This window comes from Canis lupus, chromosome 4, assembly GCF_048164855.1.
Source record: "Canis lupus baileyi chromosome 4, mCanLup2.hap1, whole genome shotgun sequence".
In the NCBI taxonomy this organism is placed as follows: Eukaryota; Metazoa; Chordata; class Mammalia; order Carnivora; family Canidae; genus Canis; species Canis lupus.
This window is the reverse complement of record NC_132841.1, coordinates 44416871-44437254: the sequence shown is the minus strand read 5'-3', so window position 1 is coordinate 44437254 and position 20384 is coordinate 44416871. Positions and strand designations below refer to the sequence as shown.

General features: G+C 41.3%; 1 protein-coding gene across 8 annotated transcripts in view; it reads left to right on the top strand.

The window, feature by feature from the left end:
* The window catches only part of TENM2 (teneurin transmembrane protein 2), a 1505907-nt gene that overhangs the window by 1244494 nt on the left and 241029 nt on the right, over nt 1-20384 (top strand). For all 8 annotated transcript variants that reach the window (XM_072824231.1, XM_072824230.1, XM_072824229.1 and 5 more), the window contains one exon: nt 759-997. In XM_072824231.1, coding sequence (XP_072680332.1) covers nt 759-997 — 239 coding nt within the window. The remainder of the gene's footprint in view (nt 1-758; nt 998-20384) is intronic.

Here is a 20384-nt window from a genome sequence, read left to right as displayed (position 1 = left end):
TATGGTCCTTGAAGTGTCCTTGGAGTGACACCCTAACCCTGAGGAAGGGTTATATTAGGTGTCAACTGTAGACCCCATGACCCTACAGTCACACTGTAGCCCTAGAGACCAAGAGCACTTTAATTGGCAGGCAAAGATGTTCTCAAAGAGAAAACATGATCACACTAGCTAGAGGGGCAGTCTCAGGACAGGAAGCAAGATAGAGGGGGAGAAACAGCCCAAGAAGAAAGTTCAGAAGAGACAGTTGAGGGTGACACTCAAGAGCACAGACTTCAGCATGAGATGCAGCTCAGAGTTCACATCCTTGGACAATTGCTTGACTTCTCCAAGCCTGATTTCTCATATCTTAAATGTATGGATTTTTTTAATATTTAGTTCATAAGTAGTTGCGACGGCATATATCTAATGCCTTTAAATGTTAGGTTCCAATATGTGACACTGCTTTTTGTCATTGTCTTCGTCATCATCATCATCATCATCATCTCCAAGTGTCAAATAGCAATCTAGTTACCATATTTGCTTTAAATGCTTTCAGAATTATTGTGAAAGATAAAATCTAGACCTACAGGGGAACACATAAATGATGTGAGTTTATGGAATTAATTTATATCGCCATCAAACATAATCTTTGCCCTTTTGTCCATGACAAGGTAAAACAGTTTACTAGAACTAAATAAAGCAGAGTGAAAGAAAAGACACCTGGATGTTCCCCAGGAGCCACCCATGTCCATGCTGACTCTCTCCCTTTTCCTTGCCAGGCACTTTCTCTTTAAGACCTCCTCGGGGAGCACACCTCTGTTTAGCAGCTCTTCTCCGGGATATCCTTTGACCTCAGGAACCGTTTACACGCCACCACCCCGCCTGCTGCCCCGGAATACCTTCTCCAGGAAGGCCTTCAAGCTGAAGAAGCCCTCTAAATACTGCAGCTGGAAATGTGCCGCCCTGTCTGCCATCGCCGCAGCCCTCCTCTTGGCAATTCTGCTGGCATATTTCATCGGTAAGTCAGGGCAGCCTGCTCCAGGAACCCTGGCCGTGAGGAGATGGGGCAGAGGTCGTGGCCTTGTGAGTGGAGAAGGCTTCTCTTGTCTGTACAGTTTGCTTGTTGGCTCCTGAAAGCTCTGAACAATGAGTGAGGGATGGGAGTGCTTTTTCTCTCCTGAAATGTATTTAAATCTGATGAGCTTCTTTCTCAAGATTCTAAATAGTGTTTATCAGATGTGTAAGTCAGCATCCCTACTGGATTCTTTCTTGGAGATGAGCTGAGAATTGTTTCTGCAAACCCATCCCTCATTCCCAAAGTAGTCTTCGAGTCTCTTGTGTCACTGGATTTTAACCCGTCTGAACTCTAAAATTCTTGCAACATGGGTTAACTCCAGCCAAAAACTGAATAGAAGAACAGGGACCAGCATGTCTGAGAACATCTTGATTCAAAGCTAGCATCTAGCTAAGTAGCTAGCTTATTTCCAGAGGTGGGGAACAGAAATAGAATTGAGAGATCAGAGCATACAGCCAGATCTTTGTATGGAATCAAGTCACTCAGATACAGTGGATCTTGCCTACAACCTCTCCTGTGCTTCTGAACCTTTAGTCTCAAATTGAATTGCACCATATTCATGAATCAGGTTCATCTTTCATGCCAACTTGTGTGTTTAGGAACTCAGGATATACCTTAGCGTAGCAGATTGGTAAAGTTGCTGGGGTATTTTTCTTCCTATGCCAGGGATGTTGGTTTGCAAACATGGGGTGTAGCCCTGTAACCTCAGCAAGCAGCATGTGCCAAGAGCTCAGGGACAGGGCACCACATGCATGTGAGCATCCTGGGCTGGACACAAAGCCTGCTCACAGCTCCTGGCCCCAACAAAGAGCCCCGGTGCTATGGCTCTGTTAACTGAGCTTGCCAGTGGCAGATCTCCTGGCCCAGGCAGAGGCCACAGCGGTGTTTGCTAAAGTTTATTTGAAACACTTGATGGTTCTGGCTTGGTTTCAGGGCAGCTATGACAGGCCTCCCCAGTTTGGCTGTGCCATGTTGCAAAGCAAACCTATAAAACATCAGCAGAAAGGAGCCGACTCCAAAATTCTTCTCAACACTTATGCTGAGAAAAAAAAAAAAAAAGGAAACCCTGATCATTCTGACTTTGTCCCTTTTCCCTTGGCAATGGGGCTTACACACTTCCTTCATCCTCAGGCAGCCAGCCTGGTGCCTGCCAGAGAAGGAATTGGTCCAGGACTTCCCAGACCTTTCTACCCAAGCTTGCCTAATGTCAAGGAAAGGTAGCCATGCAGTCTCATTGATCTGGGGCTCTGCCCAAGGCATCACAAGCCAAAACCTGATGTGAAGTTTTCACTGTCTCCCATAAGATCACTATGCTCACCTTAATATAGAAAAATCAGTTTTTACATTCTTTACCAGTCAGTCACATCTCATATCTCCTAGGAATACCTTCCAAACATGAGAAAAGTGACTGTCTGGGGAAAGGTACCATGTTCATCTGGAACTTTGCAAAAGCCATGGTGCTATAAGCCACAGCCCCACATGGGACTGAGGTCTGATATCCATGTGTCCCTAATTTAAAGTCATGTCTCCTTCTCACTTGCTCTTGTTGAAGGATGGAGTAATGGAATACTCCAATACTCAATGGCTTGAGTAGAATCTTTTGTGTCGTTCCAGGCAGTTTTGTGTACTTCCCCAGGTAACTGTTCAAGGAGGCTTGGTAAGAGCAAATTGAATTGCCTTTGGGGTCTTTGCATGATTTGACTTTGTGTCAGAAACTTCAAAAAGGGTCCATGAGCTCACTTCTCAGGCTTAATGTTCTGCTGAGCTGGTAGGCGCCATAGGGAGCCCAGATACAGAAATTGAGGCACTGCTCGCCTCTGCCAATACCGTCCCCAGTGTACCTCCTACTTTATTTGCCAGAGAGAGATAGATGGCTACTGCCTGATGTATTGAGCTTGATAGTTAAAATATAATAGCTTTCTGTAGGGTGATTATATAAATGGGAAACCATATAGTGAGAGTTTAATGTTTTAATTGGGTGTGTAACTTGTAAATGATGAATTAGGAAACATCTTTATCCTCAGTCTGGAGGCTACTAGAAGCTGGACCTGAGCATCTTAGGATAGTTTATTAGATTATAATCCATCATTTTCTATTATGTATGCTTTAGGTAAGATTATTCTTTAACCCTAGTGTATTAAAGCATAGTTTATGACTCAAAATGAGTGATGGTAGGGGCCAGCTTCCCCAGCAGTCGTGGTGGTGAGCGTGGAGCCATAGGGCTTCTCTCCAGAGGTGATGGCAGGTCTGCAAGCACCAGGAGAGGTCACGGTCTTGAGTGCTGATCTTGACCCAATGATCCCTTTCTCCTTTGCCTTGACAAAGTTGTTTTCCTTCTGGGTTTTGGTTTCCTAAGTTAAATCCAGAAGCATGATGGTTATTTACGTGCAGAAACTCCAAAGTATGGTAAGGATTAATTAATGTGTATAAATCACTTTGAAGATGAAAAGCAGTATATTATTAATTATGGAGCTGCAGGGGCATAAACAGTGCATTATAAATACAGAGAAAAGTGCTGTTGGGAGCAACGAGTGATTGTGCCCACTGAGAAAACAAGCCATCAGGGAAGGATAGAAGGGCAACATCAAAATCAAAGCCCTCCTGTTAAGGAGACTGGAATTTTTAAGACTTGAGCCTTCTTCTGGTTCATACATGACTCCATGTTCCACTAGAACATGACAAGTCTTAAAAAAAAAAAAAAAAAAAAAAAAAAAAGAACATGACAAGTCTTGAAACTAAAGCATCAGCCCCAAGATATTTATGGATAGGCACTGGGCTCAGGCCTACCAGGAGCTGTGACAAATAGGTCAAAATATTTCCTTGCATGTTCAAACTCATGAGGAAAAGACTCAAGAAATGAGCGATATGGAATAGTTCAGCCCCATGACAAGTTCTTCCTTACATACAGCTTGTAGATGAGTGTAAAAGCAGAATGAGGTCAAGCCTTGTGTATGTTGGAACATGTGGGCCTTTACCAACTCTGGAAGGATCCTCTAGTTCCTCCTGACACAACTGGGGTCAAAGATCTTTTATTCTGTACTCTTCCTTCAGATTCTTCCAGTGTACATAATATCCTGGAATAAATTTCTCTGCAAAGCTGCATAAACCACTGGGGAACCATTTTGTGCATCACTCAGCCCCTGGCCTGAACGGTTCCTAGAGGGTACTGACTGTGAAATGCAAGAGACTTTCCCTCTCAGGAAGTTGTCTTACATCCTGGGGCAGCTCAAGAGCTTTCATTGCCTGCAACACCAGAAATCCCCCTAGATCCCTCGGTTTCTGGATCATGTAACCAATATAGTGTTTCTCACCTGTTTTATGCCAACTCTGCTGTGTTTTCATCCTCATAGTATACATAACAATAACTGATTGGCCAACTTCCATTTGCTTAGAACTGCAAACTTTTTCATTTAAAGCATCTTTATGTAATTATTAACTTTGAACCATATCCCCAGCCCCCACCAAATATTCTAGCAGAAAATAAAATCGGTATGTTGCAATCATTTCACAGAGTTGATGCTGAAGTGCAGAGTGTCTGCAATCATGCGGCTGGTTAGTTGCAAGGGTAAGACTAGGTCTTTGGTCTCCTGATTACTCTCCTGATTATTTCCAAATACTGCATGAGACTGAAATGATGCCTTTTGTAGCATCAACTCCCTGTATCTGATTTTGTCCTTATTAACAAGAGAGAATAATTAGTTCCTTTCTTTCCCAAACCATCTTCTGGTGATTCCTGCAGTGGAGAGAAACCATATCTGTTGCTCAGTCTTCTAACCTGTCCTTATGTTTCTGTTTTCCCAAACATCTTCTGTTATAGAGGTCAGCAAATATTTTCCGTAAGGAGCCAAATAGTAGATGTTTTTGGTACTGTGGGCCATGCAGTCTCTGTCACAATTGCTCTACTCCACTGTACACACAGAAGCAGCCATACACACAGCTATACATAGCTATGTTCCAGGAGACTTTAATTATGGACACTGAAATTTGAATTTTATGTACTTTTCATCTGTCATGAAATATTTTTCTTTTGATTTTTTTTAAAAACTATTTAAAATGCAAAACTATTCCTTACCTCATATGCTGTTAAAAGCATACAAACAGGTGGCAGACTGGATTTGGCCCTCAGGCCACGGTTTGCCAACCCCTCTTTGATTATATTACTGTTCTCTTCCTAAAAATACCTTTTCAGAGTTTCTCCATTTTTACAGAGAAAAAAATGCTTTCAAACTGGCTAAGAGTCCAACTATATGTCCATTGTAAATGGACCAGGTGATTATTTTCTGATGCTGCAATCCCACTTCGTAATGAATTATATACCTGACTTTCTGATCCAAACCAAAAGGTATAAAAAGCAAGCCATTTTTCTCTTTAAAAACTTCCCAAAGATAAAAATGTACATCCTAATAGAACGCTTGAAACAGCGCTTCAAAAAAAAAACAAAAAAAGAAGAAAGAAAGAAACTGCGCTTTAACTCTTGGGTTGTGTGGAATTGCCTAAAAACTTTGCCACATACTCTCATGTCTTCAATCTTCTGTTACCCTGGGTTCCTCTGCAAAATCACTCCCTGTTTTTAAAGGTGCCTCAGCCCCGCCGTACCTTCTTTGTTGAGGTTTTCCAACAGGTTGTAACAGGGCAGGTTCACTGAATGACATCACTGCTTTCTTGTCCTAGGTTAAGATTGGATAGATCCAGTTTCCTTAAAAGGCACCAAAGTTCTTAAACAGGCTACCCCATCAAGGAAGAAAGATGCTTGTGATGCATGACTTTGTTGTTGAAATCCAGATAATCCTAGAAATTCTAAGATGAGAGTCAACACAATGGTTCACCGCGACACAGGACTCAGACTATCACCCCTGAGTTAAAGACAGTATGTAACGTACGCTGAGTTTCTGTCAAAAGCTCTTCTTGTGGTTGGGAAGGGAGGTGGAGGGAAAGATAAGAGCATTTATGTCATCCTAAATTAGTTTTTAGCTCTTCAGATCTCTGCCAAACTAAAATACATATATATATTAGAAAGTCACCTTGTCTTTTTTCACTACAGTAATTCCTGCCAAATATGAAATACTATGTTTTAAGTAAGCTGCTCAACGCTCTGTCTTCTGCCACTCTCACTTTGATCTGGGAAGAACGCGGGCCATCAACATGTCAGGATGTTAAAAGTGTGGTAATTTGGGGTGCTTTCAGTTTCTTTTGAAAACAATGAGAGATTATTTTCTATGGAAACTAAAAGCCTACAATGTGTTTAAAGTTGCTACACTTGAAAATTGATATGTTGAGACTCCTACTGATGAATCCTGTGTTCAGAGCTGCTATTTTGTGTATTCCCATCTCACTGAACAGAGCAGATTTGAGGAAAACATAAAGAAAATGACAGAAAATGATGAGAATAGTACACTTACCCAGCATCCTTTGTGAGGATACAGCCTAGGAAAAATGTTGGCCCTCTCATTCAGACTCACTGCTCTTTGGGTATCCAGAGAGATGCTAAACCTTGCCTTCTGTGTGAATTCCAATTTATGTATTTGCCTCCTATTATCTGAAATGCAAAAAGGCATTAGTGATTAAATCTGAAAAATCTTGCAAGTAACATTTCCACCCAGCTCCCCAGTCCCAGATAGTCAAACCTTGTAGTTATTCCCCACAGAGAAGAAGAGAACTGCCCACAAAGAAATCAGGGGACCTAGTCATGTTGTCAGTTCTGATGTTAGTAACAGACTTTAGATATGCTAATGTGCTCTTAACCAGATAATAAAGTCCTGTCAGCACTGACACACTGGTGAGTCTTTGGCAGTGGGGCTCGTGTTTCATAATTGCACACCCAATTTCAGACGATCTGTCAATTTATGGAAAGCAAATTAAGTCATTAGCTAGGTCTCCATCACCTAGCAGCCATGTGGCAGCATGTGTATCTCATGTTTGACATTCAGGGAAGTTCCTTTACTGAGATGAGGTGTCTTTGCTTTCCTCTACAAGGCACCTGTCAGAAATCAAGATAGTCAACTAATACAGGGCTTTCCCACCCTCATGGGCAAGCTCCACAGATGAGGAAGAGGAAACAACTCTTGGTCCCTACTCCGTAGACCATCTTAATGCAAAACCAGGGAAGAGTGGGTGGAAGCTACAACCCCATGCCTCTCCAGGACCATAACGGGGATCCAGGGCATCAGTATGATCTGCTGGCCCAGGACTTTGTGGCTCCACAGAGCATGTATTGGGTGAATGCATATGGAGAGTTCACCACGTGTCTATCCCTTAACTCCCCATTCAGGCCTTTGTCCTAAAATTTCTCTCTGACAATTATCTCTCCAGCAGTCATCAGTGTTAAGAAGCAGCCAGGGGATGCTATGACATTATTTTGTTTCTTGCCACGTGCTTGCTTTATTTGACTAGATCACTTAGGGTGGTCACCAAGTGCACAGATACTTTACCTTCCACAGGAGGCTTTCAAATTCCTTACTTCCTAAGTGTTGCATGTGTTTATTTTTACTTGTTACATGATTTAGAATTCTGGATACAGCTTCTATTATACTGTAAATAAGTGTTTTTTATTCTATGTTTTTTCCTATAACACAATTGCAGAGGTTCTTGCTGTGGTAACTAAAAGAGTACCATCTTGGGGCACCTGGATGGCTCAGTCGGTTATGTGTCTGACTCTTGATTTCAGTTCAGGTCATGATCTCAGTGTTGTGAGATCGGGCCCCACATCTGGCTCACATGCTGGGCATGGAGCCTCCTTAAGATTCTCTCTCTACCTCTGCCCCTCTCTGAAGAAAGAAAGAAAGAAAGAAAGAAAGAAAGAAAGAAAGAAAGAAAGAAAGAAAGAAAGAAAGAAGAAAAAAAGAAAAAAGAAAGAAAAGAAAAGAAAGAAAAGAAAAAAGAAAGAAAAGAAAAGAAAAGAAAAGAAAAGAAAAGAAAAGAAAAGAAAAGAAAAGAAAAAAGAAAGGTACCAGCTTGATGTAAAGGAAAGCACATGCATGGGCTTTGGTGTCAGACAGACCTGAGTTCAAATTCTGACATATATTCTTTTTTTTTTTAATTCTTTTTTTTTTTTTATGATAGTCACACACAGAGAGAGAGAGAGAGAGAGGCAGAGACACAGGCAGAGGGAGAAGCAGGCTCCCTGCACCGGGAGCCCGATGTGGGATTTGATCCCAGGTCTCCAGGATCATGCCCTGGGCCAAAGGCAGGCACCAAACCGCTGCACCACCCAGGGATCCCTCTGACATATATTCTTAAAAGCCATGTGATTTGGGCTTGCTGTTTAATCTCCCAGTACCTTAGTTTCCTTATCCAAAACAGTGGAATAGTTCCTGCCTTGAAATGAAATTTCAAGTCTTGACTGAAATTATATAGGTATCCAACTTTTCTTCAAATGCAGTATATCATCAAGTAAAAGTAATGTCATTATTGTAGGTATCCCAAAGTACTGAAAAGTACTTATCATTTATAATTTTTATTTTGTAGTTTTGGAAAGAGATAGACACAGACCACTTGGAATGTTGTACAGCTATGTGAATAGATAGGTCCATAGTCAGACCAGCAGACCAGTAGACCAGTGTGCTGCCTGGCCAGCCATGATTATACAGAAACACCAGTTATAAGATGCATTCTGGTTTCAGAGAGATGAAGACAACTGAGTTTTAGAATCAGTGAAGTGTGGTGGTACCTGGCACAAAACAGAAGCTCAACTAAACAGAGTTATTATAATGATTATATTGACTACCACCCTGCTAGACCAGGTCCGTCGAGAAATATAACCAGGTTCTTGGATCACTGTATCTCTGGAACAGAGCCTAACACCTTGTAAACATCAATAAATATCTGTTGGATTAATAAATGCTGATTAGGGTTAGGGCTGAGTTGGATCATTTGTTGACAGCATTATCAAGTACTCAGAATCCTCAATTCCTAATTTCATTTGTTCCCCCACGTAAAGGGAAGTTTCTGGTTCCCTGATGTTGTAATTGCCTCTGTTCCCAAATTGCATTTCCAAGTTAGAAAGCATTTAGGCAATGGAACAGTTAGGGGGGATGTGTAAGCACCACATTTAAGCCCTCTAGCAGGAATCTGTGATTCCCTGAAATCGAGAAAGCTAGCTGAGTGAAACTGGGAAGTGTTTGTGTCTGGCATACGGCCACCATTTGGCACTCATATTACAAAAGTATAGCAGAATTTAGTTGGAGTTCAAGGTGAAGAAGCAAATAATGGCATAAATCTGAAAGTCTGTTGGCTGCTTCTCTGTAAATGAGGATGTGCTAAGAAATGAAGCAATTGCTACAAGGCACCAAATAGAGAAAAGGACTATTATATGGTGAATTAGGTCTGTGTACACAAGCAGAATCTATTGTGCTCTGAAATGCCCTGCTTAGCTGCATAGCCTCATACAACAGAAATTTGACCCCGAAGTGAACTTTTAGAACATTCATATTTTTCTTGAGGTCACCTTAAATCATACTTCTTGTGTCCTTCTTTGAAAATTCCTTTCTAGAAAATTCACGTTTCAGTTGTTAAGAATAGACACTCAGAATTTTTGCCTCATCCCTTTTCTCATCAAATAAATCATTTATTAAATTGATGTCTCATATTAAGATCCTCTGCATTAGGAGAGCAAATGGTCCATCAACTATATTAACATATTTAATATTACCATAAAAGAGAAGATAATGCATTGCCTGTTCCACTAATTTCATTTTTTATTATCAATTTCTAGCCTTAAATAAATATGTAAATATCAGACTGTCTCAGAATATACAGCAGTCCTTAGCTACATGTAGATAAGAAAAGAGTTTCACTGAAGAAAATATTGTCCTCCTTTCTTGGAAAGAGAGATTTATATGATTCATAATATGTATATCTTTTTTTTTCCCTAAAAACCAAAGCTACAGATGAGAAGGGAAGATCAGCTTTGCCTCCAATCTTTACCTTTCTTTCATCAGGACTTGATTCACAGCTGTTAGGGAAGGTCCTTCCCTTGGGATGAGTTTTCAGTGGAGTTAGGTCATTTGTGGGAAGATTTGTACAAACATGTTTGGCACTCCCCTAGGGACTCTGATCTTTATAAAAGAAAAGCGTATTACCCTGCTTTTGCCTTTGTGGTCATGATGCAATCCTATCAGTTCACTTACTTTTATTACACCATGAGCGTTTTAGAAGCACGTTGATGAAGTTTAGATTAGACTTGCTTATATTCCACAGGGAAAAGTAAGTGGCAGTGTGTCAAATGCATTCTGCTCTTCAGGCCATGATAAACAAGATGACATCTTGCAAAAAAGTTTGGTGTGCCTTTGAATTAGAAGCATTGTTGAAACTGGTTTTAAGGCTACCTTATGCCCCAAATTTTACAAACCTAGACAGCTAGGGCATTCACTGAATTAGAGTTCATGTGTTTAGACTTTCTTTTAACAAGAAGATTAGTATACTTCCTTGAGAAAGCTATCTCCTCTCTTGAGAAAATTGTAGGTTAAAGGTGTTTTTTCCTATGAAAAATCTTTGTACAACTTTGTATATTCATATTATGTGTTTTTTATCAATTTAAAGTTTATTGCATTTATTAATTCTAGGTTTTTTCCATTGCACAAGAAATTTTCTTTAGGCAAGTGATTGGCTAGTCACATTGTCTGCTGGAATCTGCTGACCATCCTTGGAAACTAGGACATTTTTACTCAAAGTCTTTTCCTAGACCTAGAGTCTCATAAGCACCCCAATAAAATAGTATGCTTAATAGGAAAGCTGCAAGAGACTGGGTAATTTATGTTTTGCATAAATGACCTGTGCCACAATGTTAAGACATTTGAGTTTCATTTTTCCAAGATCCATCAGGAAACAGAAGCTTTTATACTAAAAAGCTTTTTACTAACTCACTGGTATGAACAAATGGTCAGCCATCTTTTCTTCCCCCCACCGTCCCAGAAATATGAAGTGGTCTAACCAGTACACAATAAGAGATTGAAGAGATTTGTGTCTAGTTTTAGCCAATCTGTTTTTGCCAAATGAAGTCATTGTCTCCTCTTGAATTTACTTTAAAAACTGTAAAGCTTCTCAAAAAAATAAAAGCTGGCCTGTGATTAGCTTACACTTCTCAGGAACTCGGGCAGTAAAGAGCCAAAGAAAGAATATATACCAAAAAGAATGGGTTGAAGTTAAGACAAAAAGTAAGGAAAAGGCATAAGAAGCTGTGAACAGAGTAATTAGAAATGCTCACAACCAATGCCAGCTACGAGATACCATATACTAAGCAGGATAAAGCATGGAATAATTAGAAGGCACGAGGGATAGGGGAAAGTGACACCCAGCACATCACATTGCATGTAATCTTCTGCATGATTTCTTGAACCAATACGTCCAACCAAGGTAATGAGATGAAAAGCAATCCTTGAGAATTGCTTGGAGGTGCTGTTTCACCCCCTCATCTTATATCATTAAACTTCGGATCCCTCATGAACTACTTAGATAAATAACAGTGGACAGCTCAACATTTATCCAAATAAACCAGAAAGCCACCATGATAAAGGAAATTGAATTTATAGACACAGCAGGCCCTTGCCTAATAGATGAGAGTAATGTGTCTAATGTTGAAAATCAATCTATATTTCAAATACAGTGTATGAAGGGGGAGGCATTAAAATCACCTCCTACAAAATTATTTCTCACTAAGGTTGGTTTATCTTCTGTTGGATCTAATTGATACTCATGTAACTCCACTACGGTCTTTGCTACTGCAAATGATGTAAGAGAAGGAAAGAATGAATATGCCTATTGGAGGAGCCAAGGGAGCATTGAAAGTTAGGCTTAGAAAAATCAACCTTTTTCTTCAGATATGTTGTCTTTGGAATGACCCTTGAAGCCAGGAAGCAAGTATATTTGTTTTTTAATCAAGTGAGGGCATACTTGAAAGTCTTCTGTTCAATCTTAATCCTAAACAGACATGAGAGAGGAGAATTATTTTATACTGCATCCTTCCTCTGCTTTATTTTGCCTATTGTCATAATGTAAAAGAAGGTCCAGTAGGAATATCTGAGATGACCCAACAGTTTCAGCTCCCAATCAGATTCAATGGATTTATGAACGGCTTCCTGATTCCTAACTGGGCATGTCTTGGTCTCAGGTAGGACATGGGTATGCCTAGGCCAATAGCATCTCACGGCTCACCCAAGTCTGGACTGGTAGGAGGACAGAGGGCTTGAGCAGGGGAGTGGGACAGAGAAAGTGAAGGAACAAGAGGTCAGCTGTCCTATTTGTATGTGTGTGAGTGGTGCCCCCATACTGCTACTCTCACAGATACTGCCCCAAACATTCTAGTCAGGAAGAGTCTTCAATATGTGTACATTTTAATTAAATATTTTGACAGGTTCTTTTGGTCTGACTTTAAGGAAACCAGCTTCTGATCCTGCTTCCAAAGGCTTAATCTTTCACATTGTTTGTTTACTCACACAGATGTGGATGTCACTGCTTCTTCCTCATTCTCTCTTCTATATGTTCTACCTGTAAGTATCCTTGGAGGAAGTCCAGATTTATCCTGCCCTGTCAGGTTTAATTTTTTAAAAGGAATATACATACATTACAATTCATTTAATTTTAGACTTTTAAAAAAATTTCCTGGTATGCCAATTGCAACTTTATCCCACTTCTTGTCTCCTTGACCCTCTGCCTCTTCACCTTGGCTTTTTTAGGTGGGGGTGGTCAGGATAAAGTGTACCCAAGGGCTTGTGGTCTTGGCCCTGTCTGGGAGAAAATATCTCTATTTCTTTTGTAGGGATGTGGATGCCGATTGCATGGTATTTTATTCTTCTCTTCAAAACTGACAGGAATTAAGCCTTTGGAAAGGTCAGCTGACCCAGTAGTGCTCTCTGTATTGTAGTGAAATACCAGTGGCTTGTTTTAATGTCAGAGGCAAATTGGAGAGTGGACCCGACTGAAATATCTGTGACTAAATTTGTCCTGAAGGAAGAAAAAGAATTGTCTGTCACGTTCGCATGACTAAGGGGTTTATTAAACAAGCTGTTGTGTACCCCACCCAGGGAGAAGGCTGTCAAAACATGAAGGGAAAAAAAAGAGAGAGATCACACAGAAGCCAAGCCTGAACTCTTCTCATAATTGCATGTCTGAGCACCTTGGCTAATTTGCCCACGCCCTTTGTAATTCTTTCTTGATCACACACTGCTGCTGCCTCACCCCTGACCAGAAATGTTCCTGTGCCCGTATCTCCCACAGTAGCATGAGACAAAATGACAGAACAGACCAAAAAAACATGGCTTGTGGAGAAGGTCCCCAGAGTGCATGGGATTGGCTCTGGGCTTGTTGCTGCACCCTTTAAAACCCAATTACTGGGTCAAGTGGACAGCAGGAGTTTTCTTTGCAGGGCTAGTCTGACATCTCTCTCGGTAGAAACATAAAGAAGGACTCCAGACACGAAACATGGTTAGGTGTGCTTTGCAAAACAATGGAAAGGATTCTTTACATTGTGCAAATGTTGTCAAATTTTGGCTGATTTTAATTAGTGTGAGAGGCCCAGTAGGGTGCAGACCCAATGGCAAAGAATCTTTGTTGACGCGGAGAGGGAAACAAGTATTGTAAGAAAAAACAAGCATGTACAAGGGACAAAAATACGGGAAGGCATTCCTTAGAGTAACTATAGTATATATGGTGTTTGTATTTCTTTTGCTGGGCATGTAAAGGGAGAAGGAGGCCAGGTAAATAGTGAGAGAAAATGAGTTTTGCTGGCCTCTTTAGAACCAGAAGGAACCACATGCTCAACATTGGCGTAGTGAATAAACGGAAGCTCAGACTTCCTGGCTGGCTCAGAAAATCCTCTGACTTAGATTAAGTCAGTTCTTATATTTCCACTAGATGATGAGGCCCCAGTTTTAGCCTATCTCTTCACTCTCCTGTTCCAAGCATCCTAAGAGACTAACCATTTATCTCTGAAAGCCAAAGAAAAGAGCATGATGTGAGAGGAGGGAGTAAAGCTAGTAGCCCAGGAAAGATTACTCTGATGCTGAATGGGCAGGGGCCTAACATCTCTCCCCCGAGCCACATGACCGTGGTAGAGTCCTGAGGTTCTAGCACACCAGGGTGGCCAGGGGACCATGGTTTCTTGACTGAAGCTTTGCCACACATGCAGAAAGGTTCTCTGTGTAGAAAAGAATTTTGATTTGGGGCTTTAATGCCTTTGAAAGCGCATCAAGAGTAACACTGACATGCTTTCACCATAGCCTTGGAATCCTAAAATAAATAATAGAAAAATTGTGATTTAAAATATAATTCCAAATACTAACTGGGCCCCGCTGCCTAGATGAGTAATAAGCTTCAATAAATGTGTGACAGGCACAAGGCTCTTCAGTATGAAGAGTAGTGAGGCCTCAGAAATAGAAATAGGTTTTTCATTACATGAGGGATTATGTTCAGCCTGACTGTGGAGCCCGTCGGCAGGGCCACAGCTGCATCTTCTGCCTGCAGACGTATTAACGGGTAATAGTCAAGCAGGCCCGCGCAGCCTGCAACAGCGATTTGTTTTAAGGAAGGGAGAAAGGTCGCTTTCTCCCACTTAAGTCAGGATTAGCATTGTTTACTACACACTTTCCCTTAAACTTCTATTCGTCTGTGCTAATGAGCTGCAATTGGAGTCAGGTTCCACCTGAATGCCTGCTAAAATCTGCAAGGAAGCCTAGGATGGAGAAGCGGCATGGTTCGGATTGGTGGTGGTTGTTCTCTCATTTTGACCCACCAACACACACAAGGATACTTCTCTTTGAAGACCATACAAAGTTTTATTGTTGAATTTCAAGCAAGCTCAGCTATTCATCTGAGTCTTTCCTAATACAAGAACTCAGAGTCAGCACATGCATACTCTGGGCCTCCCTTCTTTTCAGAACTGAGATGTGGGTGTCAAGAAGCTGAGTTGGGCCCACCCTGCCCCTTCTGTGACTAAGGAAACTGTGGGGTCTTGGAAGATGAGTTTCAGGAGGAATTTGAGAAAGGCTTCGGGACTTGGGTATAGAAGGGCAGCCATTATGAAGAGAGTTGATTTCAATATGAGATAGGCTTTCTTTTGCACATTCAATCAACACAGAATTCCCAGCCTCTGTTCTTTCTTGACCCAAATAATGACTCACTGAAACTTCAGACTTCCAGCATCATTGTTCACCTAGATCAGGAGACCTGATCTCTGGGTGTGGTGGTTCCTCACTTTTGGGCCCAACTGGGCATTGGAGAAGTCCCGTGAAGAAAGCCCTGGATTTGGTTTTGCTAGGTTCCCATCTCAACCCTTAGTAACTGTGTGCTTTGGGGAAAGTCAATTTAACACCCTGAGCCTCATATTTCTCAACTTTTAAGAAATAGTCAATAACAGTTATAATGATAATGTTACCTTTATCATAGTCTTCCTATGTGATATTTAAAGCAGATTTTGATATCTACTAAAGGATATTGAGCTGTTTGTGTATTCATTCAAAAGAAAAAAATACACAGATGCTAAGGTGCAATTTAGGAATTAGACTATTGAAGTTCAGAGAGGAGAAACCCCCAAGGATTGGATGAGTTGAGGATGACCAGGTGGCTCCAGTTCCAGGTCCACCCAGTCCTGGAAGGATGGAGAGAAATGGAATTAGGAATGGGTTGAGAAGATTGCAGGCAGCAGGGTAGGAAAGGGGCCAGAATTAACAGGACATGGTACAGGGGAGATTAGGGGTTTAGCCAGTGAGAAGAGGGCTGTCTCATGAAGAAGAACGGTAGGAAATACGAGGTGAGGTAGAGCAGCACCAGATGATGGATGGCCTAGAAGTCTGTTAGAAGATTTAACTTGATTAGTTTGGTTATAGAGGGGTATTTAAGGTTCATAAGCAGGAATGTTACATAAAATTATGACATGCTATCATGTCAGTTATCTAGTAGATGCTCCATAAACATTTATATGCTAATTGATTGAGGATTTGGAATAGATTGGGAAATGGACAGAAGACAGGGAGACTTATCCAAAGGCTCTGGCCATAATCAGTGGATATGTGACTTGGTAAAGGCCTAGATTAGAGGGGGAGCCATGGAAACAGAGAAACAGAGTGAATGTGTGAAAGATTCCTTCCAAAGAAGAAAAGGCAGATTTAGGATATGATTTGTATTGTATTGACTGTGGAGATGAAGAAGACAGAAATATCTAGTATGTCCTTCAGATTTCTAATCTGTGTCTGCAGAGGAGTAGTGTCAAGAATGGTAAACTGAAAAATTAAAAATTAACTCACCATATTTAAATCACTATACCCTTTTCTAAAAGCATGGTTGGCCCAAACATTTTTTTTATTGGCACAGAATTCTACCAACGCTGGCAAGAAGCCATTCTTTTTTTAATGCACTCAGTAAATCTCTGTGCAGTTTCTTTATTATGAGAAGGCCCTTTGATCCAATAAAACCCATCAAGACCCCTTCTGAGGCATTCACTCTGGATTTTGTATGAAAGTCCATGGAGAAAAAGGAGAGCAGAATTGGGTTAAAGCTAAACTCTGAAAAGCTAACAAAATGCCTCCATAACAGTGCTCATATGTAGTGCAGATTTTGTGAACCAAAAAGAGGCATCAGGATATACGTTGAAACTCAGCATACCCACTTATAAATAGAAAAGCACACTCCAGGACTTGAAGGCACTTGCCTAATAAATGCAGAATGTGGTCCTGGGAGTCTGTACCATTGCCCTTTTTGATTTGGGGCAGTGAAGCTTACAAATGAAAATCTTCAAAGAAGAAAGTTGCCTTTTGATCAGCTGGTTGGAGGCAGGTTTGAAATTATGATAAATCTGCTACATATTCACTGTATGAGCAGGTTTCAACTCTAATGCAGCTGCCTGTGTCTCTGCAAATGAGGCTGCTTCACTGTACCCAGGCTAAAGGATCAGATGGATGGGGTTGGTTCTGGGTTTATGGATCCAGGCAGAGAGGGCCAGACATCAGGGAACACGTCCATGCCCTCCTCCCCACTGCCCTCCCTCTGCACCACGCCAAAGTCTCCATTTATTTTCTGTGCTTTAACATTTGACTGAAGCACATGAAATACCCCCTCAGACTCTAGGTGCCCAGAGTAAAGCATAAAACAGAGTGCTTACCTAGGGAATTTTAGAGTTAACTTACAAACTAACCAGGAGAATTTAGGCCCCAAAGGCATTATCTGGATTGACTGTGTGGATGAACTTCACTTTAATAGATAATTATGTCTCTGTGCTTTCTTTTTATCCTTAGCTTACTTCTTTCCTCTTCTGGTCTCCTTTCTGCTGCAGGGGAACAGGAGGTAAGCCTCAGCCACAAGGCTGGACATCCCATTCTTGCCCAGTTTTTGACCCTAAACCATGGTGCTGGGCTTTAAGGACTCCTAAATCAGCAACCATTTTCCAACCTTGGTTGGATTAAGACAGATGTCAGATCTCTGCCTTCTCAATGAGAGGCAATACCACGATGCTCTCATAAACCCACCTCTAAAGCCTTTGGAATCCTCCTGCAGCCTCCCCAGGATGGGAGAAGGGAGATCAGATGTCATGCTTGTGTGATGATTAGTTGTGGGGTACATCCCCAACAAGCCCATAGCTCAATCATAAATATGGAGAGTTAGTTTAAATGGCACTTAAATTTAGTCGACTTATCAGCCAGTTAGAACAATCACAAGATAATAGAGCATTATTGTCTAATAGTATTCCTGTAGTTGGCGACACTCTGAAAGCCTCTTTAAAACAGAAAGGAACCTGCTCATAGGACTCAAAGATTGGTTGAGAGTTGAAAGACATCCATGAGAAGTTTAAAGTGGAGTTTGGAACAGAGTGAACAGGCTCTTAACCATGGGTAAAATTGTAAGAGAACATCTTACACTGTTCTTGCAAACCAACTTGTCATTTCTCAAGTGTATAATGAAATAATGTGTATGAATATTTTCATGCAGAACAGCCTTTCTTCCAAGTTTTTCCCTCTTCAGTGCTTCGTAGTACATACAACAGTCTTTTAGAACAGTGTTTTACAATCTCAAGACCAAGGGCTCCCAAACATGTCCTGAGAGTAGTGTAAATGAGTAGCAAACATCTCCAAGTCTGTATTTATATAAGTAAATGATGGATAAGGAGGGATGTCTATGGGGACGGACCCTCTCAAAATCACTGGGAGTAGTGGAGAACGAAAGTAAAATGCAAATGATCCTGTTCTGCAGCTACACCAATTAGCAGATCTTTCATAGTTCAGGTGTGTAAGATGAGCTGAGGTCTTTGCAAATGCTTCCCTGTAACAGGAGGGATGCCCTTCTGTATTCAAGTCGGAGGTGTAGCTAGAAAACAGGGATGAGGCTCCTTCTCCACTTCCTTTTCATAACTGTTTTCCCTGTGATCCTTTTTGCTGTAATAGCACTTTGTGTGAAAAGGATGGATTGGAACCCGCTAGGTCTTTTTATAGAATTCAAATATTTTACCCATTAAGCTGACTTGATTTGAAGAGGTCCTTGGCACAGATTGATGAAATAGTCCAAATATTATCACTCCTTGTTCTGCAGTCTCAATGGAGTAATAACCAGTCGCCTGGACCTTTGCTCATTAATGAAGTGGTCAGAGCTCAAAGATGTGCAAAATTCTTTCCTTCCTTCTTTTGCTATTTTTTATATATATATATTTTTTTAATTTTTATTTATTTATGATAGTCACTCAGAGAGAGAGAGGCAGAGACACAGGCAGAGGGAGAAGCAGGCTCCATGCACCGGGAGCCCGACGTGGGATTCGATCCCGGGTCTCCAGGATCGCACCCTGGGCCAAAGGCAGGCGCCAAACCGCTGCGCCACCCAGGGATCCCTGCTATTTTTTATATTATGCAGGGTTACAGTGCATCGGGGACCACATACTTATCGACACCAGTAACATTCACCCAGAGAGACCCTTTTGTACACCAGCACTTTATCACCCTTCGCTCTAACTCAGCACACACCCTCCACCTCTAGGAACAATATCTAAAGATATTTTTGGTTGTCAAAACTAGGGGACGCCACTGGCATCTAGCGGGCCAGGGGCCAGAGATGCTGCTAAACATCCTATAATGTATAGCACAGCCCCCCACAACAAAGAATCATCCAACCCAAAATGTCAATAGTACCAAGATTGAGAAATCTTGCTCTCCTTGGCTTACAATCATGTCTTTAGGTGTATTTTTTTTCTATTTCTACCACCAAAATTAAAATGAGATCTTAGACGTATTGATTGCCCCCTGGTGGGTCAGGTTTGGCTCTGTGTTGCTTATTCCTGTTGGTACTATTTTTTCATACTCAAAGTCCTTAATCCTGTTTATGCAGGCAAGCTGTGGCGCTAAATTCTGAGAAGCGAATTGACTAAAGGGGTCAAGTTTGTGCTCTGAAAAGAAGGTTCACCTGAAGAGGCATAATGACAAGTATCCTTGAAGGTAGATCTTTCCCAAAGGACAATGAAGTCAGCCATTTATTAAGGACCTACTATGTAAAGAAACTTCACATTCAAGATCTGATCTAATCTAACTGATGACTTAACTTTTGTATTTATAATTAAGGAAGGAGATTCAAAGAGGTTAAGGAACTTGCCCACAGTCACACGGTAGGCAGTAGTTGGGATTTGGAGTTTAAACATGGGTTCATTTAACTTCCAAGTCCATGTCCTCACCCATATGCTTACTGCCATCAACTAATAGTTGTGTGCCTGGTGACTTTGACTTCATGGATCTCCAACCCCCAAAAGTCCTTGCAACTACTCTTAATAACAATGTTCCCAAGAGAAGAGCAAATAGAGTCCCTGTGGTCATGCAAACACTGGTCATCTTCACCTTAGCCTCTTCCTGGTAGTGGAAAGATGACACATTCTCTACCCAGTTTCTCCAGGTCAGGGCTCACTGGAAGAGGAAACAGACAGAAAGAAGTGGAAAATGAATGAAATGCACTGTAAAACTGGAAGTCCAAAGGAGAGCTCAAAGTGTTGCTCAGGAAGGCCAGTCAAGACACCTGGGTGTCTTCAGGGGACACCTGGGTGACTTGGCAGTTAAGCATCTGCCTTTGGCTCAGAGCGTGATTCTGGAGTTCCAAGATCGAGTTCCACATCGGGTTCCCTAAATGGAGCCTGCTTCTCCTTCTGCCTATGTCTCTGCCTCTCTCCGCGTGTCTGTCATGAATAAATAAATAAAATCTTTAAAAAAATAAAAAAGACACTGTTTCAATTCAGGGAGGCATTCAGCTACAAGTTATACACTGACAACCATAAGAATCCTAATGGTGGCTTACAAAACCATAAGGCTCTATCTTCCTTACATAGCTAGCTGGATATCCAAGGTTGAACTCATCCTATTTCTCCGCTTTGCCCCTCCCA